The sequence below is a fragment of the Somniosus microcephalus genome, chromosome 23 (assembly GCF_052327205.1).
Source record: "Somniosus microcephalus isolate GS21.2 chromosome 23, FLI_Smic_1.0, whole genome shotgun sequence".
In the NCBI taxonomy this organism is placed as follows: domain Eukaryota; kingdom Metazoa; phylum Chordata; class Chondrichthyes; order Squaliformes; family Somniosidae; genus Somniosus; species Somniosus microcephalus.
The window spans coordinates 53,057,209-53,077,209 of record NC_141009.1 but is presented as its reverse complement, the minus strand read 5'-3'; the positions used below and the strand labels follow the sequence as shown (position 1 = coordinate 53,077,209).

General features: G+C 44.3%; 1 protein-coding gene across 1 annotated transcript in view; it reads left to right on the top strand.

The window, feature by feature from the left end:
• abca2 (ATP-binding cassette, sub-family A (ABC1), member 2) overlaps positions 1–20,001 on the top strand; it is a 603,170-nt gene that overhangs the window by 207,622 nt on the left and 375,547 nt on the right. Inside the window, exons 2-3 of the mRNA XM_085965847.1 lie at positions 2,286–2,379; positions 16,898–17,009. Coding sequence (XP_085821973.1) covers positions 2,286–2,379; positions 16,898–17,009 — 206 coding nt within the window. The remainder of the gene's footprint in view (positions 1–2,285; positions 2,380–16,897; positions 17,010–20,001) is intronic.

The window sequence follows — 20,001 nt, the reverse complement described above, 5'->3', positions numbered from 1 at the left end:
AATTTCAGATCATAACCTCGGCCCCTATTATATTTTTTATCCACACTTTTGGTTTGTGCCTTTTCCTTTTTCTCTCTCTCTCCCACATGGCAACTGTCTCTCACTCTGCCAGCGCATTTCACACTTCATCTAGAGCGATTGTTTATTTCTTTACCTGTCCTATTACCATCTCGTCTCACCTTGAATATCTCTTAATGTCTCTTCTTTCATCCCCTCCCCCATTTCCCAGCCCCCAAACTGCCTTTTAATCTGTTTCATTTCCTGCCTTTTTTTCCTCGGTTCTGTAGAAGGATTTCGACCTGAAACGTCGACTGTTTCTCTCTCCACGGATGTTGCCTGGCCTGCTGAGTTTTTCCAGCATTTTCTGTTGTTATTTAGAAGAAGTAGTCCATTAGTTTGTCTTTCTTGCACTTTTAGTCAGTGCTGTTGTTCGTGTACTTACTGTACTTTATTTCTGTTTCAATTGGGTGATCCTGACAGGTGTAGCATTTTGTGTATTAGCGTTTCGTTGTAGCTGTTTTCATTTGCTCATATTTGACTTTCTTTTTCCGTGCTGCAGAATTCACATCTTCAGTACTTACCCATCCCTCTTGAGAGTTGAACTGTCAGGTTGTAGCACGGAATGGGAAGCACTTACAATGTTAACTGATTGAGAGACTCTTCTGAATGGCGCAGACACACATTATCCTCGTCTGAGGAGTAGGCAATTAGTGAATGTGTAATACACCAGATCTACAAGTGTGGCCTGAGGAGTTTTAAAAACAATGGTCCTCAAGACCCATTGAATTCCACCTGTTGAGTTGTCTACCTTAAGTGAGTTTAAATGCAGCACGTCAGCTGAATGTGTCTGAGAAAATCATTCAGCATTATGTGCCACTGCATCTTCATGGAGAGGTAGATTTGTGCTGGATACCATTCATTTATAGGCTCGCAATGCATCTTTTTCACTCTTCTGGCCTCTGTTGATGTGCTGAAGATGGTGATGATTTCCGCTGGTTGGGGATTCTAGGACCCGGGGGCATAGTTTAAAAATTAGAGCCAGACCTTCCAGGAGTGAATTAGGAAAAACTTCTACACCACAGGGTGGTAGAAGTTTGGAGCTCTCTTCCGCAAACGGCAATTGATGTTAGCTCAATTGTGAATTTTAAATCTGAGATTGATAGTTTTTTGTTAACCAAAGGTATTAAGGGATATGGGCCAAAGGCGGGTGACATGAATCAGTCATTCATGAAAGAAAGACTTATGAAATAATTCTGAGTGGCCTGCGGGTGGCGCTGTCCAGGGAGAGTATAAATACTCGGGCACGGGCCCAGCTTGCGCAGGACATTCTTAACAGGAACTAGTGAAGGACACAACTAGATCTCCATGTTGTAAAACAGTTGATTAAAGCTTTGTTTAACGCTTAGACCAAGTGCCGAGTAGTTTTCGTACGTCAGCGAGTATAAGGAGTTAGATCGCAGATCAGCCATGATCTCATTGAATGGTGGAACAAGCTCGAGGGGCTGAATGGCCTAGTCCTGTTCCTATGAACCGCGGTGTGGATACAGTATGCGATCATTCTGTGAAAGAATGAAAGAAAGAACTTGCATTTATATAGCACCTTTCACGTCCTCAGGACATCCCAAAGCACTTTGCAGCCAATTGAGCACTTTTGAAGTGGAGCCACTATTGTCTTGTCGGGAAACGTGGCAGACAATTTGTGCACAGCAAACTCCCACAAGCACCATTGAAATTAAAGACCCATTAGTCCGTTGTGATGTTATTGGTTTAGGGACAAATGTTGGCCACAACACCAGAAGAACTCCCTGCTCCTCTTTGAATAGTGCCATGGGATCTTTTACATCCACCTGAACAGACAGACAGAGTGCTATGGTTTAACATCGAATGTGAAAGACTGCACATCCGACAGTGCAGCACTCCCTCAGTACTGTACTGAAGTGTCGGGCTGGATTATGTACTAAAGTTTCTGGAGTGGGGTTTGAATCCACAACCTTCTGACTCCGAGGCAGTGTCTACAGTGAAGGGATCTAAAAACATTCTTAAAAGTCTCTCTCTGGGGTGGTGGGCGGCGGGGTTGAAGTTTGGACTGAAAGGCATACAGTGAGTTCCCAATCTTGGCTTTGGCATTTAGCGGGAAGTAATGTGGAGGGGGAGGCATATGGGAGAAAATACAAGGCCAACAGCAGAAGAACACTCAACATTAAAGCTTGACAATTTGGGGTTGCCGATTGCTGTGACTAGCTTTTCCTTTATTAAATTTCTTTCTCTTTTTGTTTTTTCCACAGTGGGTACTGGCGTTTGAGATTTTTATACCACTGGTTCTCTTTTTCATTTTGCTGGGACTTCGTCAGAAGAAGCCAACTATTCCCGTCAAGGAAGGTACAGTATTTGAAGCATCTGATAATCTGAACGCAATTGTAATTACTTGTAGTAAAAAATGGGACTTTCTCCTTGTTGGCCAGTGAAGTTCAAAATTACCTGATTTGAAAGATCCATTTTGGCTGGTAAAGCTCACTGGGGCTTTAACATTTGATGGACTTGTAGGCCGGGCTGTACACTTCAAGTAGCACAGGAAATGCAGATGTTCATGGATAGCTAATCTTACCAGGGAAGTGGAGGACCCAAAAAGTTATACTTCAAACATTATTTTTCAGCAACAAAGCCATATAGGTGCATCATTAGCCTTGGTAATGGGACAACAGAAGCCGCCATGTGTCAGTCTTTGAAATGACAATGGGTACAGTTGGGAATTATAGTTCAGATACTTCCTTCACTTTGCTTATTTGTGTGCTCTTAAATGTCTTTTTTTCCCCCCAAAAAATGTCCTCACTTCCTTTGCTGAAGGTGGTGCCTCATGCCAGGCTATGGTTTCATGGGCACACCTGTGACACCTCACCAAAATGGGCATTTTTTTTCATGTGCGAGCTTGATGGTGAGCATTGAGAGGCTATTTAACCACCATGAAAGTAGGTGGAGCCTGATGCTGTCCTCACCTGATGTCCAAACAGGTGAACTTTCCAGCACTACTTCTCTCCCCGCCCCCACCACCAACCCTCTTCACTCTCAGCCAGCTGGTGCCTATCTGAAGGCATTGCCACCTTTCCCATTCTTGGGAGCCCACTTTCAGAGTGTGAACTTTAATTTAAGGGTTGGTACTCATCTGGTTTGAGGCAGCAGTGCTCCCTTTTCCTCTGTTTACTTACAATTAAGAAAATTGATAATCAGAGGTTCTATAGAGCTTAGGCCATGCTCGGTCTGATATTCCCCAGGCAATGGCAGACATCACCGTTTGGTGAGGTGTGCTGTATTCTCGAGGCTGGTATACGGACAAAGGACCATACAAAAGTGACGGACAGGAAAAGACCAGCTGGTCCCTCAAGCCTACCCCTCACCCATGATGGCTAGAGCATTATGACCAGACACTTCCTACCTCCTAGCAGCCATCTCATCTTCTGGGAGAGGCAAAGAACCAGAAAAAAAACCACCCAGGGCCAATAAAGGGGAAAAAAAACTCTGGAAAATTCCTCTCCGACCCCCTCAGGTGAACAAAACCAGTCCAGGAGATCACATTGACCATGTGTACGTTAACTCTTAAACCACTTAGCTCCTATGTGATGCGATCCCTGCCAAAGCCAAGAACAGGTGCTACACACTCTTGAAATCATTATCCAAGTGCTGGCCCATTTTGATATTTGAATGGGGTGAGCATCTGCCTTTGCTCCTCTTTTGCCTTCTCTTCCTTTCCACCCCAATGCTTAAAAGACAGTGACACAGCCTCGACAGCGCTTGAGCGACGTAATTGCCTGTTGGTTTTTCAGACTGGAGCTAAAAACCAGTCAAGTACTTCTCCTTTGAGTTGGACAGCTCCAATCCAAAACTATTAATCAGTTCACTGCTTCAGTAATGATCTGCTCCAGACACTCTTCAAATATTTGATACTGTAGGAAAATAACGAGCTAATCAGAGGGAACCAATTAGGGAATTAATTACATGCCCATTAACAGTGAGAAGTGATTTTATTCACGGTGAGGATCGTTTTGGGGAGGAGAGGGAGGGAAGATATGAAGATGACAAGAGTGGGATGAAGTCCTACTTCTGCTCAGCTTGGAGGACGAGATGATCTTATTCACCTGAAAAAGAAGACACTTTGTTGTCCAAGCGACTGATTAATTTTATGTTAAAGAGACTGGATTCTTTTAGTGGCCTTGCATCATTTCAATACACAAACATATTCGGTAGGGTTGTAATCAACCTGGTTTTGGAGTGGGCTCTTTGGAAATTTCTAAAATACAGTCTGGATACCAAACATCTGATTTTACTTTTCTTCTAAATGAAAGTCCAGTTTATCCACTTCTGCGTCATGATATTGAGACTTTAATTATTTAGGTTATCAAGGATTTTCATGAATTTTTATCATTAGCAGAAAGGCAAACCTCAGTACAGAAGCCATGATCACACCCTAATATGTCCTGTGTAGTTGCGACTTACCAAAAAAAACCCCCACTGTTTATAAAATTGTGAACCGAGTCGTCAATTCTATCAAAATTACTGCCGGCCAACAAAATGACTGCATCTCGGCCAGTGTGACTTAAAATCCACCTGTCATAATCACAGCATTGGGCAGGGGATGGGGCTGAGGAGAAGTGAATAAGGAGATTAATCGTATCAATCCTGCTATCATTTTTAGTGTGAGAAATTTAAACTGTTTCAAAGATGCAATCTCACCTCTGATGGGAAATACATTTAGCTAGTCCTGGGAAACTGTCCCGAAAGGCCCATTTAATTTGGCAGTAAATTAGCAATCCGGATCAGAGAGGTTATACAGGAAACTTTCGATTAACCGGCCCCTAAATAACCGGAAATGTCGGTTAACCGGCAAAATTCAGGAGTAGGTTCAGGTAACTTTTATTTTTTTTTACTCCATCTGTTGCTGTGCAAGGCTGTGGCTGCAGCTGTTGCTAAGCTACAGAGATGCTTGCAACTTGTGCCGATTGTTCTGAAGCTGTTGCTAAGCAATAGGGTTTGTTGCTTTATACAGAGCTCTCAGCTCCGTATCTTTTACTATAGTGTTCGGTTATCCGGAATTTTCGATGAACCGGCACCACGTCGACCCCGTCCGTGCCAGATAAAAGGAAGTTTCCTGTACAGTGGATGTTGTGCGAAATTAAAACGTCAGTTCTTCTGAGGTTGGGGTGAGGCAGAGTGTTGGGTAAGAGCAGAGGGAGCGTCGCTTGCAATAAGCTGTACTACCCCTCACCTGGGAGGGCTTGCTGGTGACGCAGGGAGCCGAACATGGAAAAAGGTCCACTCTTCATGCAAATTCCCTTCAATCTGATCAATGCAAAAATTCGTATGCAAGGTCTAAAAAAATGAAATGAAATTTTGTAATGTGCACTGTCAAATTTTTAAGATGTAGTCGTTTGCAATGGAAATTAAACAGCCAACGACAGCAGTCAACTTATTAAAAATATCGACTGCCTCTGTGGCATTGAGGTGAAGGAAGTCACAGAACTGATCTCAACTAGAACAGCAGAAAGGGACCCTGCAAATCTCCATTCCACCCCACCCCCTGGGATAGCAGTAAGGGACCCGACAAACCTCAGTCCCCGGGACAGCAGTAAGGGACCCTACAAACCTCAGTCCCCGGGACAGCAGTAAGGAACCCTACAAACCTCAGTCCTCGGGACAGCAGTAGGGACCCTACAAACCTCAGTCCTCGGGACAGCAGTAAGGGACCCTACAAACCTCAGTCCTCGGGACAGCAGTAAGGGACTCTACAAACCTCAGTCCCCGGGACAGCAGTAAGGGACCCTACAAACCTCAGTCCCCGGGACAGCAGTAAGGGACCCTACAAACCTCAGTCCCCGGGACAGCAGTAAGGGACCCTACAAACCTCAGTCCCCGGGACAGCAGTAAGGGACCCTACAAACCTCAGTCCCCGGGACAGCAGTAAGGGACCCTACAAACCTCAGTCCCCGGGACAGCAGTAAGGGACCCTACAAACCTCAGTCCCCGGGACAGCAGTAAGGGACCCTACAAACCTCAGTCCCCGGGACAGCAGTAAGGGACCCTACAAACCTCAGTCCCCGGAACCTCAGTCCCCGGGACAGCAGTAAGAGACTCTACAAACCTCAGTCCCCGGGACAGCAATACGGAACACTACGAACCTCAGACTCTCCTGGTATAGGTAAGAGAAAAATCAGCCAGGAAATCCCTCCTGTTCAATGTGTGCGTGCACATGGCTCTCGGGTGTGTAAGCGGCCAGGCTCAGGTGTGATGCTTTCCACTGTTGAACAACATGTTGGCAGTCGCTATCTAGGCCTACACATGAACAGCCACTTGGGAGAGGCAGCAACAGATTGCCGATGGCTGTGAAACTGATCCCGAACATAGGTCAGGTGAGGAGGAAGAATAATGGAAAATATATTGAAATAGTTGCCCTTTGCTCATTCTTTGACTCATTAGATCTGAAACCTTGTAATGTTCAGTATAGGTTTTATTGTCATGGAAAATCCCAGCTCACTTCCTCCTTGTCGCTATGTGTGCTCTTTATGCAATAATGATATTACATAGATGATTTTTTTGTTGAAGCAATGAGTTCAATTTAATGTCCAATCATATCTAGTCAATGAATTAACACATTCTAACCCTTGCTGCTCTAAATCTATGAATAGGCAAGGATGTGGAGTTCGTTACAGAGAATTACATACAACTTACAGCACAGAAACAGACCATTTGGCCCAACTGGTCTATGCCAGTATTTATGCTTCACATGAGCCTCCTCCAACCCTACTAATGTACTTATCTAGCTTCTCCTTCAATGCATCTCTGCTACTCGCCTCAACCACTATTTGTGGTTGCACGTTCCACATTCTAACTGTTATCTGGCTTAAGAAGCTTCTCCTGAATTCCTTATTGGATTTATTGGTGACTATCTTGTATTTATCACCCCTAGTTTTGGACTCCACACAAGTGGAAACATCTTCTCTAAGTCTACCCCATCAAACCCCTTCCAATTTTTAAAGGCCACTATTAGGTCACCCCTCAGCCTTCTCTTTTTCAAGAGAAAAGAGGGCCAGCCTGTTCAGTCATTTCTGAAATAAAATAAATAAGGATGAGCCAAGGCCCGTGGGCCCATCCAAGCTTGTGGATCTAGAAAACCCTACTGATTCCCATCGCAGCATTCAACTGTCTTTTCAATGACTCTAAGGTTTTTTGCCTTGACTGCCCTGTCATTTCCATTTCAAGTATTGGCTACTCATCGTGTGAACAGAAATCACCGTTAAATTTGCCTTTTCCTGTGGGAACCTGTGTCCCTTGGCCCAGTGACACCATCTTTGCAGCCTTTTTGTGGCCCTAGCTGGCGAACTGAATTGTGTGCCTGCTGTGTCTTCATGGCATGGCGCCTTAACTGTTAAGAGTATTTAAGGTAATGCCAGCAAGGCTGAATGGGCCAGCATATAAACTGGGTGGCACTGGCACTGGCCTTTCACTTGTGGGACCTGGATTCGAACCTAGTCCATATTGGTATGATGAAAGTCCACTCCTTTAATGTGGTTGGATAGTCTCAACCCATTTTGCCCAAAACGCAAGAGTTGTCCCTAATTTGACACTGACTGGCACTGAATTGTTAGTATAGAAAACATGAAGTAGAACTGCTCTCTTCTGAGGTAAACATCGAGTAGAGGGAGCTCTATGCTGCACCTAACTGTTGCACACCGAGTCTTGGAAGTGCTTCATGCTGACACACGGTGCCCAGAATGGGGAAAATATTCCATTTTCCAGCGGAAACCTGCCTCACGCTGACGATCACAATATTCTTAAGGGGAAACAAAGGTAACTGTCGCCCTCTGCTTTCCTGCTGCCCGACAAAATAATTGTGTCGGTGATTATTGGGACAAGTCTCTGCTGGAGGGCCATTGCTGGGGGTAAGTGGCCTCTGAACTGGTGTTGGTGGTGAAGGGGGATAAGGAGCGATAGGAGATGATTATAACTAGTTTGTTTTTATTTGCAGCGACCCGCCTGATTTGAGAGTTCAGTAGGAAGAATTGCACACCATTCATAGAATTACATAGCGTGTACAACACAGGAACACAGGCCACTCGGCCCAACTGGTCCATGCCAGTGTTCATGCACCACTCGAGTCTCCTCCCACCCCTCATTCGAGCATATCGGCTTGACTTCGATTTTTAACCCGTATTTGGCATATTAAAATAGTGACAGCACTGTCCGAGCAAAATCCTACAGGCAGTCAGCAGTTCTTTTCCCAAACTGCACGTTGGTTTGGAAAGTTTGACTTTAAGGATGTGAAGTCCCACTTTGTGCGAACGTGATCGCAGGAGCTTTTCGGGAAAGAAAGCAGCTCCTGCCACCCAGCAGCAACATCACTGGCCAACGGCATAATGAGGAAGCCTGGAGACCACAGCCTGCCATCTTTCTGTGGCAAGCTGTGTCCTTCAGAGGAGGCTAGGGCTGAGAGCCCGTCTTAATTACTGTAAAACATTTAAAGACGCTCCAGTCTTTTTTTCAGTTTGGGAGCAAGGTTTATTTTTTTCACGATTTAACTCGCTCCTTTTTACCGTTGAGTGTCAGCTTTAATTACAGCTACTAAATGCTCCAAGGTAGGTTGGGAAATATCCTTTTGAACAAGGTGTTCGTGACTCAGCAAAAATCAGCCAACATTTTGCAATCACATTCCACGTGGGAATGTTATCAGGTATATTATAATGAAATGCCTTTGTTCTGAAGGGTTTGACGACTGATAGCTTGTGACATGTTAGTTCTTTCATTTATTTCGCCGGTTACGTGCACAGATTGCATGCAATAAATGCCAGTGGGTTATTTTGTTTTTGCTTTGGTTTAATTGTCTTTAATACTGTGCATTTTCTGTTCAAGTCTCTGTGATTTGTGCTGACCACACACTTTGAGTTCAGTATGTGCAGACTCATTATATCCCTGCACGCTGCTGTAAATTTAAAAACCATGTTTTAAAAAAAAACACGCACAAATACATAATTGCAGCAGTATACATATGGTATATAAACCCAGTGTAACTTTTGAAATAAATAGTCACACTGAGCTGGAGTTAAGTAATGCAACACAATGATCCCTAACTTTTAAGACTGAGATGAGAAATTCATTCACTCAGAGGGTTGTGAATCTTTGGAATTCTCTACCCCAGCGGGCTGTGAATGCTGAGCCTTTGAGTATATTCAAGGCTGAGATCGATAGATTTTTGGACTCCAGGGGAATCAAGGGATATGGAGATCGGGCGGGAAAGTGGAGTTTAGGTCAAAGATCAGCCATGATCTTATTGAATGGCGGAGCAGGCTCGAGGGGCCGTATGGCCGACTCCTGCTCCTAATTCTTATGTACACAGACACAAGTCAGTTAGCACGGAAGTTTGCAAATAAGTTGTCAATAAACTCGCTTTAAGTCTGCCGTTCTCTTGTAAATCCCAGAACTTGCCGATATTTTTCCTTCCCTCTGCCCCGCACCCCTAAATTTAAAGCCTTTTGCCTGTAGCGCAGGGTCATTCAGAGTGTAGATTTAAACCCACAGTCAGCACCCGTAGGGCAGGAGGGGGAAGGAAGGAAGGGCAGAGGTGCTGCTTCTGCTACTCTCTCTCGCTCGATATTGTGAGCTGCTCCACCCAGTGGCCTGCACCAGTAGCTCATGAAACTCGTGCCATCTGTGGCAAGCAGATTGGGACCTCCGCAGCATGGACGTACAGCTGGCTAAGGGGGGGAGATTTAGGGCAGATAGGATTTCAATCCCTCCGTTGGAACAACAGGCCTATTTTTGACAAATGCTCCATTGCAAGAGGCTTAAGAGGGACATTCAAAAATAATGATCAAGGTCATCAGGTTTCTAGTTAGCAATAAAGCCAAACATTGCAATATACCATGGGGTCCTGTGTCACAGATTTTCCAATATTTTTTTGTCTGCAGTTATGTGACAGTTAATTTTGATCTTCAGATGGAAATGTGGCAGCGCTGGCTCGTGATAAGTTTAGTTACACGTGTGTCAGGTATCTTGGTACCATGTCCAAGTGGAACGCGTCACTTCTGAGCCGAGACAGCTCAGCTCAGCTTTACAGCCATTCAACTAGGGGAGGGGCGGGACAGGGATGTGACTGCATCACAGTTGAGCCTGATCCTGCCCTCACTAGGTCTTTTTTTTGGATATTTTAAACAAGAATATGGTGATGTATTTCATAACCAACATGTTGTTTCTCCTTTCTGATTGTCTTGATGCAGTGATGGCCCTTTGCAACATTCAGCCCGTCTGTCACTCAAGTCCTTTCTTTGCTATGGGATGATCATGCCATTTTTACCATCCTGTGTAGGTGGTCATTGATACCAGTGAAACTCAAAAAAATTCCATGTGTGCAAAATATCAGGGGTTACACCATTCCTCATGCTGCCCCACCCCCACCCCCCAGCCCTAACAATGCCTGTAGAATAGAATGGTGATGGAGTTCACCACTTGTTAATTCACTTGTGTCAGGGACCAACGTAACTCACTCACACTTGCAGGACTCATGGGTTCTGAGTCTTTCATAACTTGAGAGAGAATGCTTGGGGCACATTATCATCGGCACACTTTTAATTAGCTTCACATTGCAAGAGAGCAGTGGAAGGTCTCGCACGGTTTGTGATTGTCTGATTGAGACCTCACTCGCACACTCTCACTCACGCACGCTCTCACTCGCGTGCTTGCACACTCTCACACACTCACACTCTCGCACGCTCTCACTCGCACTCTCACGCTCTCACTCTCGCGCGCTCTCACACTCACTCTTTCACACACACGCAGTCACTCGCACACTCACTCGCTCACACTCGCTGTGGTTTGGTAATAAATGTATTGTGGTGCATTCACTGAGTTCTAAATTCATTTTAATATTTTTTTTTTCTCTTTTTTTCATTGTGTGTTTTCTTTCAACGTAACATTCTTTTCTTTTCACCTGTCCACCTGCTTGACTTGCTGCCATGCTGCATGCTGTCCAGTCTGTAAGTTGCTGGTTTGGGTGTTTTTTTTTTTAACAAAGCATCATGGGAAAGTAGCTCAACTTTCTCCATTGCTTTGGCTTCTGAATAAAACGATAATCTGTCTCCTTTAATTATTAACTTTTTCAGATTAGACTAGACCCAGGGACTGGTGAACAGTATCATATACTCTGCAACACTCTTAACTGGGGGAATGATGTGTGCCATTCACTAGGATTGCAACAGATGCAGCCTGTGCTTCTGCCATTAAAACAGCTTTCCGTTCATTGCAACTTAATTCAAAAGTTAACCCAACTTTCAGAAGTCACTGACCGCTGTGGTGCAGCAGGTAAAGTCACTGCTACAGCATAGACTCTGCCCGGCAGCCAATTTGTTGGTGGCGATTTCAGCCAAGCTGAGCTTGAAGAACCAGGAAACAATCCAAAACCACAGTGGTGCCCCTTGATCTGTTACTTCGTAACAGGAAGCACCGTATTGGTCCCGTGAGACGATTTGTCTCTAACATTCACCAAACCACCCTGAGTGCCTCAATAGTTTGATCTGGCTTCCGATCTTGCCTCCATCCTCTTCTTGCAGCCGGAGGCGTGCTAGAGTAACATAGCATCCAGGAACACCAACGAGAGGCCAACTGCTCGAGCAATTTTGCCACGAGTATTATTTCCTCTACGTTCAAAATAAACAAAGCAGTGTTTCAGGCTCTATATTTTTTTTCTTTAAAGTGAAAGCTAACTGCAGGAATGTTAGTCAAACTAACCGTTAAGAAAAAGAGAATGAACTGGGTCTCAAACTGGGGGCTCTTGCAGTACTTAACCGGACGTCAATGATGTATATTGACGACCTGTGTAACGAGCGTTACTTCTTCAGACATCACCCTGCACTCTGGAGTAGCCCGACCTCCATCTGAGCAGCCAGTATGTTTGGCGGTGGTGGGAGGCTGATGCTATAAGCAGGAAGCACCTCTGTGCTGCATATTTATAAATCATCATACAGGAAACTTTGTTATATCTGGCACCGACGGGACCGAGCTGTTGCCGATCTATCAAAACTGCCGGACATACAAAGTTAATGTTGAAGCATACGGAGGTTTTCATCTCCGTATCTGACAACAAACACTCTTGCTTAGCAACAGCTTGTAAACAGTCAGCCCGTACCTTGGAAGCGTCTCTGTATCTTAGCAACAGCTTCAGAGAGACTTTCCAGAGCCCGACTGTTGAGAACAAAGCCACGAGAAGAAAAAAAACCTAACAAAACGGCTCCTGATTTCTGCTGGTAGATTGAGGTTTCCGGACATACAACCTCCGGATAAACCAAAGTTTCCTGTACATTAAAAGAATTCCGTGCATATTATAGCAACTGTTAACCATAAAAAGAGACTTTAGAAATGCAATTTAAGTCCAGATCAGCCATGATCTAACTGAATGGCGGAAGAGGCTCGAGGCGCTGAATGGCCCACTCTTGTTCCTATAAGTAACGTTTGAGATCCTTTATTGAGAAGGGACGACTCTCTTAAACTAAGATTAAAAAACCCCCCAGAAAATTCTGGAAAACACTCGGCAGGTCAGGCAGCATCTGTGAGGAGAGAAACTGAGTTAATGTTTCAGGCCCATTACCTTTCACTCGGTTTCTCTCTGCACAGGGGCTGTCTGATCGACTGAAGTGTTTTCCAGCATATTCTGTTTTTTTATTTCAGACTTCCAGCATCTGTAGTATTTTGCTTTTGTATTGTTAAACAAAGATTGCTTTCCCAAAATGCTAACTCGAGATTCAACCAGAGAAAATAACCCTTTGAAAAAGGACAGGTTAGAGAGCCAGCTTCACAGTTACACTGCAACCTTCGTATCACTGAAGTGGAAACCACTTCACACTGATGCCAAATTTGCACTACGAGACACACCCTTCACATCCCACAGATTGGACTGAAGTATAAAAATTAATTTTAATGAGATCGTAGTGGGGTTTCTTTTTTGGAAGGGGGAGCTTCAAAGATGATGAACCTGGAGGCAAAGTCCTTTGGACTGGCTACAACCCTGAAGACTATATAACAGTGAAATGGCAAAAAGTCATTCAAAACAGAATTTCTGTAAAGCAACATGCTTTTTGATACAGTAGATGTTCAAATTAATTCAAGAAGCAAAAATAGAATACACTTTTAGCAAGTACTAAAATAAATTACAGTCCTGTATGTTGTTGTTGTAAAAACTTACAAGTCATTGAAGAACAATATGATGGCTGTTACACTGAATGGCCTGCAATTCGGAGTTGTTGCCATAACCACTGACCTTCAAAAATGGCCAAGGTGCTAAACAAACCCAACCTGCATTAGCCAGTTTGCAGCAGCTGCTTGTGATGCCTCTTTTGGCCAATAGAGGCACTATTTTGGCTTAGTGGCCAGTTGGCAGTTGTTCACCGACGGGTGTTTTTTTTCTCTCCCCATTTTACAAAGATTGGCACTTGATCATCAAGCCCCGCCCACTCCTGTTGGGTTATCCTATGAGGCGGTGAGTGTTGCAGGTGTGGGAGAATTTTCACCAGTCCCCGAGCATCATAACCTTCATAATCTAATATGAAGATTACGTTAGTATATTCAGCCATTGGGGATGTACTCCTGAACGCGAACCTCATTTCAAAAACTGTTGTGTTCTGACCAGAGTGGGTAGTTCCTACGGCCAAGTACCTTAAAGACAAGCTAGCTGTACTTGATCTTCAGCTTAGGCTCCACCACGTCGCACCACCTGGTTCGTGCCTCTGATTCATCACATGGTGATCGTAGTATCTGAGGTGTAATCCGTGGTTCCCAGTTGAATCTAAAATAATGAGTTAGGTTTTTTTTTGCATCCACTGTAGCTCAGCAAGTTATGCTTAAATGAAATAAATAAACACGAGAAAGCCAATGGAAGGGTCAGCGGAATTTAAAAAAATGCTTAATAAAGTTGTAGCTTAATCCAGGCATTCCGCTGGTTTCATTGTCAGCCTCTGATTGCCAACCGAATCCAGAGACAGAATTCACAATTCTGAAAATTTAGGGGTCATGCCCATCTGTGACCTTCAGCCAGAGCTTGTGGGGGGTCAGTGACAGGGCACCTCATTAGCATGGCACTGTCGGGCACAAGTGTCAACTCGGGTGCGTCATCAGTGTCTGCCTGCCCCTCCCCGACCCCAGCCATGTCCTCCTTGAGTGCTATGTAGCTGGTCTGCCTTTAAAAAAAAAAATCTTCGAGGGTCTATGATGCTTCCCTGGCCTAGACCCCATCGGTGGAGCCCACATCCCCTGCTCATTTGAAGGCTGGTGTGTCTTACCTCACTGGGCACACGGGACTCCACAGATGCAACGAAACCAAAGGGAACACCCGATGTTAGGTGCAGCCACCTTTGGCTCCGTCCCCTTTTCATCCTTTGCCTCGAGAGGGGCAGAGGGAGGCACTGCTCCTTACCAAGGCAAAGAGGAAACTCGCGGGGACTCAGCATAGCCGGGTCGCCGCCATTTGCCGGGGTTTTTTTTTTGCTAGAGTTGTGGTAGGAGACTGGCACAGACTGCAAGGAATTTTGGCTGCCCACGCTTCTCAGCCAGATGGAACCATTTCTCTTGCTTCAAAGGAACAACGCTGCCAGTTAAATCGAAGAAATAAATAAATAAAACTGATCGGCTATTTTGATGAAAGACACAATCTGATCTCTAAACGAAACGAGTGGTTCAAACATTACTAAAAACGCACTGATAAACAATCACAGTTGATTAATAGGCATCTTGAGAGAGTTAATCTGTAATCGACTGTCAGGAGAGTTTAGATCCTCTGCATTTTACCTAGACAATTCTACAATCAAAAATATACGCTATTGGTGAAGGGAGGTAGATGTATCGACTCCAGGTCCCTTCCATGTTTTAATGATTACTCACTGCTCATTGGTCATTGGTCTGAAAGCCCTGTAATGGCTGAATATACTACAATAATTAGTGCTAATGGTAAGACAGCAGTTTTGAATGGCAGAGACATTTGTAAGAATTTCTTCTGCATTTTCTTCTGTTATTAAGTTATTTTTTATTTGTTTCACCGAGACAGTGTGTCTCTGTCTGTGTCGAGATGCTGGGGTGCAGTGGGTTTAAGGGATGGAGATAACCTAATGTTTGCAAATGCACTAATATTCAATTGATACCCTTTCCATTTAATTCTCCATTTCCTAAAAAAATTGAGAGGTACGCAAAATACTCCTACTAATGGACTGACGAGAATTTGTATACACGTTTCAAATCCTTCCAGGTATGAGGTCAAAATGGTGAAATAAATGAATCACATGAAAATCAGTGGAACAAATTATTTCAGGCACTGTTGATTCCCTGGATCTGAGATCATCCTTCAGGTACTTTCACAAGAAGATATTTGATATTTAGATATTTGTCAATGTTGATCTCGGCAGGTAAAAGCTGAAAAGAGCAGACTAAAACCTTCAAGTAATGCTCATCGGGAAAGTAGTTCAATCAGGAATATCAATTTTGTTTTTTACTTTTTTTTCCCCTTCTCTTTCTCTCACCACCCCCCCCCCCCCCCCCAAAAAAAATCAAATTTGGAAGTTGTTTTTTCTCCCATCATCTTCAAGGTTTCCCAAGCAGTTTGGACAGGTGACCTGTTCCCAGGTCTTGGTCCCTGACACTCCTGGGGTGCATTCACACTCCCAACTGGAGCGTCGGTGTGAAGTGGTTTGTCTTCGCTTCGACGCTGTAGTTGTATTGTAAATCCAGCCTGAGTCCAGTATCTGGGCCCAGCTTGACACCAGAAGAAAACGGAGTGGGACTTTCCTGGAGGAAGGAGTCTCTCTCTCTCTCTCTCTCTCTCTCTCTCCCCGCTTCAGAGCATGTTCACACCTCGACACACATGCCCAACTACATAGAATTACAGAAACATGTTTGGCACATCAATCTGTGTTGCCCTTTATCCTCCACATGAGCAGGAGCCCTGTTCCCCCTTTCCCTCAGCCCCCCTATCCAACCTATTCTTTAATGCTGACATGGTCTCTGCTTTCGTCACTAAATCTCGTAATGTATTCAACAGCCTCACAACCCCTTTGTGTAAAAAAAAAAGTTTCTCCTGTTCTTTGTCTCAAATCCCTTAGATTTAATCTTGTGTCTATGATGCCAACAAATGCTGCATTTGTTGCTTGTGCCCCTTGAAAGGCCAATTTCTCGCGAGCCCATGTTCATTTTTGTGTTGCAGTGGGGGTACATTAGCTTTACGAGCAATGCAGTTCCCCATGGTAAGTGTCCATTACAGACGGGTGAGAGTATTGTACTACAGACCCTGATTCACCATTGAGGATCGAGAGGGTTTCGGGGACTAGTCCTGTGATAATGCACCTGGCAACTGAAACCCATTTATAAAGGAATTGGAGAATGGATGCTCATTTATGTTGACTTCATTGGACTGTGCTGTGTCTTCTTGTGAAAGTTTCCTATCGTCCTCATGTTTACCTCTAATGTGTAAACTTGTTGAATAATAAATTCCAATTATTTTTTAAACAAGGAGTGACTCAGCAAATCATTAGCATGAGTAGTATTGGGCAAAACGAATCACCATTTACTGTAGGAGACACCAGGCTGGGAATTCATGACTTTGTGCTGTGCGATTATCTCAATTCTTGGGATCTAATGACCTGATTCATAATACTTTCTTGCTCAAACAAACAAAAATGGAAATACTTTGCCAGCAAATACCACCATGACCTTTTGACCTCTGACCTGTATTCTTTTTGGCCTGTAGTGGGTTTTATTAATTGCATGAAGAAGGTGACCTTACTCTGCTGTCGCTTTAACTGCTCTTTGAACTGTACCCCTTTCTCCCCCCCCCCCTGCCCCTTTCCCTGCTCCTGTCTGTTTTACTGCTGTCTCCCTTCAGCATTCTACACAGCCGCACCGCTGACGTCTGCTGGGATACTCCCCGTGATGCAGTCTCTGTGTCCCGATGGCCAGAGGGATGAATTTGGGTTCCTGCAGTATTCCAACTCAACGTAAGTGAAACTGAAATTATTTCAAGATTCCATTGTCAGATTATCACAGATCTGGAGTGTTTATACCAATGCCTGCACAAAATGACTTTACTTGAACAAAACCAATGGCCCATTTTTTAAGGGGCTTGTTTCCTCTCCCATTAAGATTTTCTCTCCTAAACCAATGTACAGGAAACTCTCGATTTACCGGCACCTAAATAACCGGAAATCTCTGTTAACCGGCAAAATTCAGGAGTAGGTTCAATTAAGTTTTAATTCATATTAGTGGCCGTTCCTGGATCTTGTGGCCGGGTTCCTGCACCTGTTGCTAAGCAACAGGGACGCTTGGATCTTGTGGTCGGGTTCCTGCACCTGTTGCTAAGCAACAGGGACGCTTGGATCATGTGGCCGGTTCCTACACCTGTTGCTAAGCAACAGGGACGCTTGGATCTTGTGGCCAGAGTTCCTACACCTGTTGCTAAGCAACGGGGAAGCCTGGATTTGTTGCTGTGTATGGAGCTCTCCTACCTTTTAACTATACCTCTCTGTAATCCGGACTTTTTGATAAACCGGCACCACGCCGGTCCCGTCGGTGCCGGATAAAAAAGAGTTTCCTGTAGACGAAAAGAAATACCCAAGAACACACTGCAGCGACTCACCAGGCAAAGGTTCCCCTGCTCCTACACACCCCCTCTGTCCAACAGTGCCTGGTCTCTGCTCATAGCATCCCTTTGTTATATGACTAAATTGGGAACTCCTTGGAAGGGGAAAGGTGGATACCAGCATTGTGCCACTGTCTGGCAAGGGATGAACACACTTGTGTTACTACACTGCCAATGGTTCATATTTAAAACAGACAAACTTACATTTCTGCAGCACCTTTTACGACCTCAGGGCATCTCTCAGCATTTTACAGCCAATGAAGTACTTTTGAAGTGTAGTCACCGTTGTAATGTTGAAAACGCAGCATCCAATTTGTGCACAGCAAGCTCCCACAAACAGTAATGTGATAATGAGCTGATAATCTGTTTGGGATAAAGATGGTCACAACACTGGGGTGAACTCTGCCGCGCTTCTACAAATAGAGCCGTGGGATCGTTTGCGTCCACCTGCAAGGACAGACGGGGCCTTGGTCTAACGTCTCATCCGAAAGACCTATCATCTACGCTGAGCGGGGAAGGGGCACCTCGCTGATCCTGAGACCCGACCACGAAAACGTCTCAGGCTTCTGGTGGGCTTCATCGGGCAGGTGGTGGGCTTGCGAGAACCACCATCCACCCGACAAACAGAGCCTCATTATAATTGCTCCCAATGTTGGGGTGTGGACTGCTGCATTCAAGGCGTCAATGTGAGTTGATGCATCAATGATCTATTCCTAGATATCTTCAGTGCACTTTGTAAATTCAATATGAAAGTCAGTTTGCCAAATGCACGTTGAGAGGCTGTCGAGTTTGGACATCTCTGACCTATTACATGGTGTCACATTTAAATATTTACCACACTTTGAACATTTGTCTAACACTAATGCCGCTAAAGGCAGCAGTAGTATATTAGGATGTAGAAATAGATCCATAGAATGCAAGTCCAAATGATGGTGACACTGTATAAAGCGTTGAAGAGACCACTTGATGTTTTTGATTATAATATTTATGAAAGGACAGAAGCTGTGGAAAAAAATTTGGAAAGTAACAACACCATGTGAACTGTGGATAGCAGGTAAGGATGCTGATTCTCTTTCTCTCCCAAAAGAAACTGGTACATGATCCCAGTGGGGCTTTTCCCATATAATGAAGAGAATAAGTGAGGTAATGTGGAGAAAATCTTTGTGTTGAACCAAGAGAAATGAACAAAGGGGAACAACTGTAGGCATGGGAGCCTCGAGCTCATCTAGCTTAATGAGCAGCCACTTCATGTTTAGGGATGTTGGTCTAGACTTTCCGACTCCCAATTCCCAGTTTTCTGGATGATCTGAGATGGATAGGGCTGGAAAGATGCACTTTGCCTCCCTACTTCTCTCACTTTTCCTAGCTGTTTTCTGCTGTATCCCAATCTTCCCTTTTTCTCTGCTTATATTTTGTGAAGTATTTTTGTTTGTTTTTCATGTTCCTGCCTCATTTTCCAAATGATACATACTTTTTTTCCTCCTCTTATATAAAAATGGAATTAAATTTCATTTTTCTTCCAATGTTCAATTTTTAAGTGTAGCTTCCCAATTAATATTTCCTAGACATTTTCTCATTGCTCCAAAATCTGCTTTTCCAAAACCCTTTATCATTGATTTTAGCCTTAACTTTGATAGTACAGGTCCACAACCCCTTATCCGCAATTCCGAATTTCGAAAAGCTCTGAAAACCGAAAGTTTTTTCGTGGAGCGTCACTTGGCTTTCGTACTTCGGGTACAACTTTGAATGGCCATATCTCCGCACTCCCGTGTCGGAGCCAAGCCATTTTTACACTGTTAGACGCAGCTTCCCGTGCCCGTTCGAATGCCGCCCTGCACGGTGGCAAAGGAGAATTTTTTAAATTTTCAGCCGATTTCGGGAAAAAATTTTCCCGGTCTGAACTCGGATTTTTCGGCTTTAATTATTTTGGACACGGTCCCTTACGCAAAAATGGGTAAAAATTGAAAAAAATGTCAAAAAGAGCTGCAGATACCCCTAGCGTTCTGAAATCCGAAAAATTCTGAATTCCGAAACACATCTGGCCCCAAGGGTTTCGGATAAGGGGTTGTGGACCTGTATTAAATTCAACAATATAATGAATGCAGTTCCTCACCAACTCGCTAGCTCTGCTGGATTACTAAACACAAGTTCAACACAGCCTGTGCTCTGGTGCTCTGCTTCACATGTCCTGTGAGGGAATCATCCATAACTGCCTCAGTGAATTTGTTTGTACTCTCAAACCTCCCTTTAGTTGCTCCTGATCTGTCCATTCAACATAATGGAATATTGAAACCCCTGATAATTAATACATGCAATCCTGCCTCTCCGCCTAAACAGTGCTCCTTCTGCAT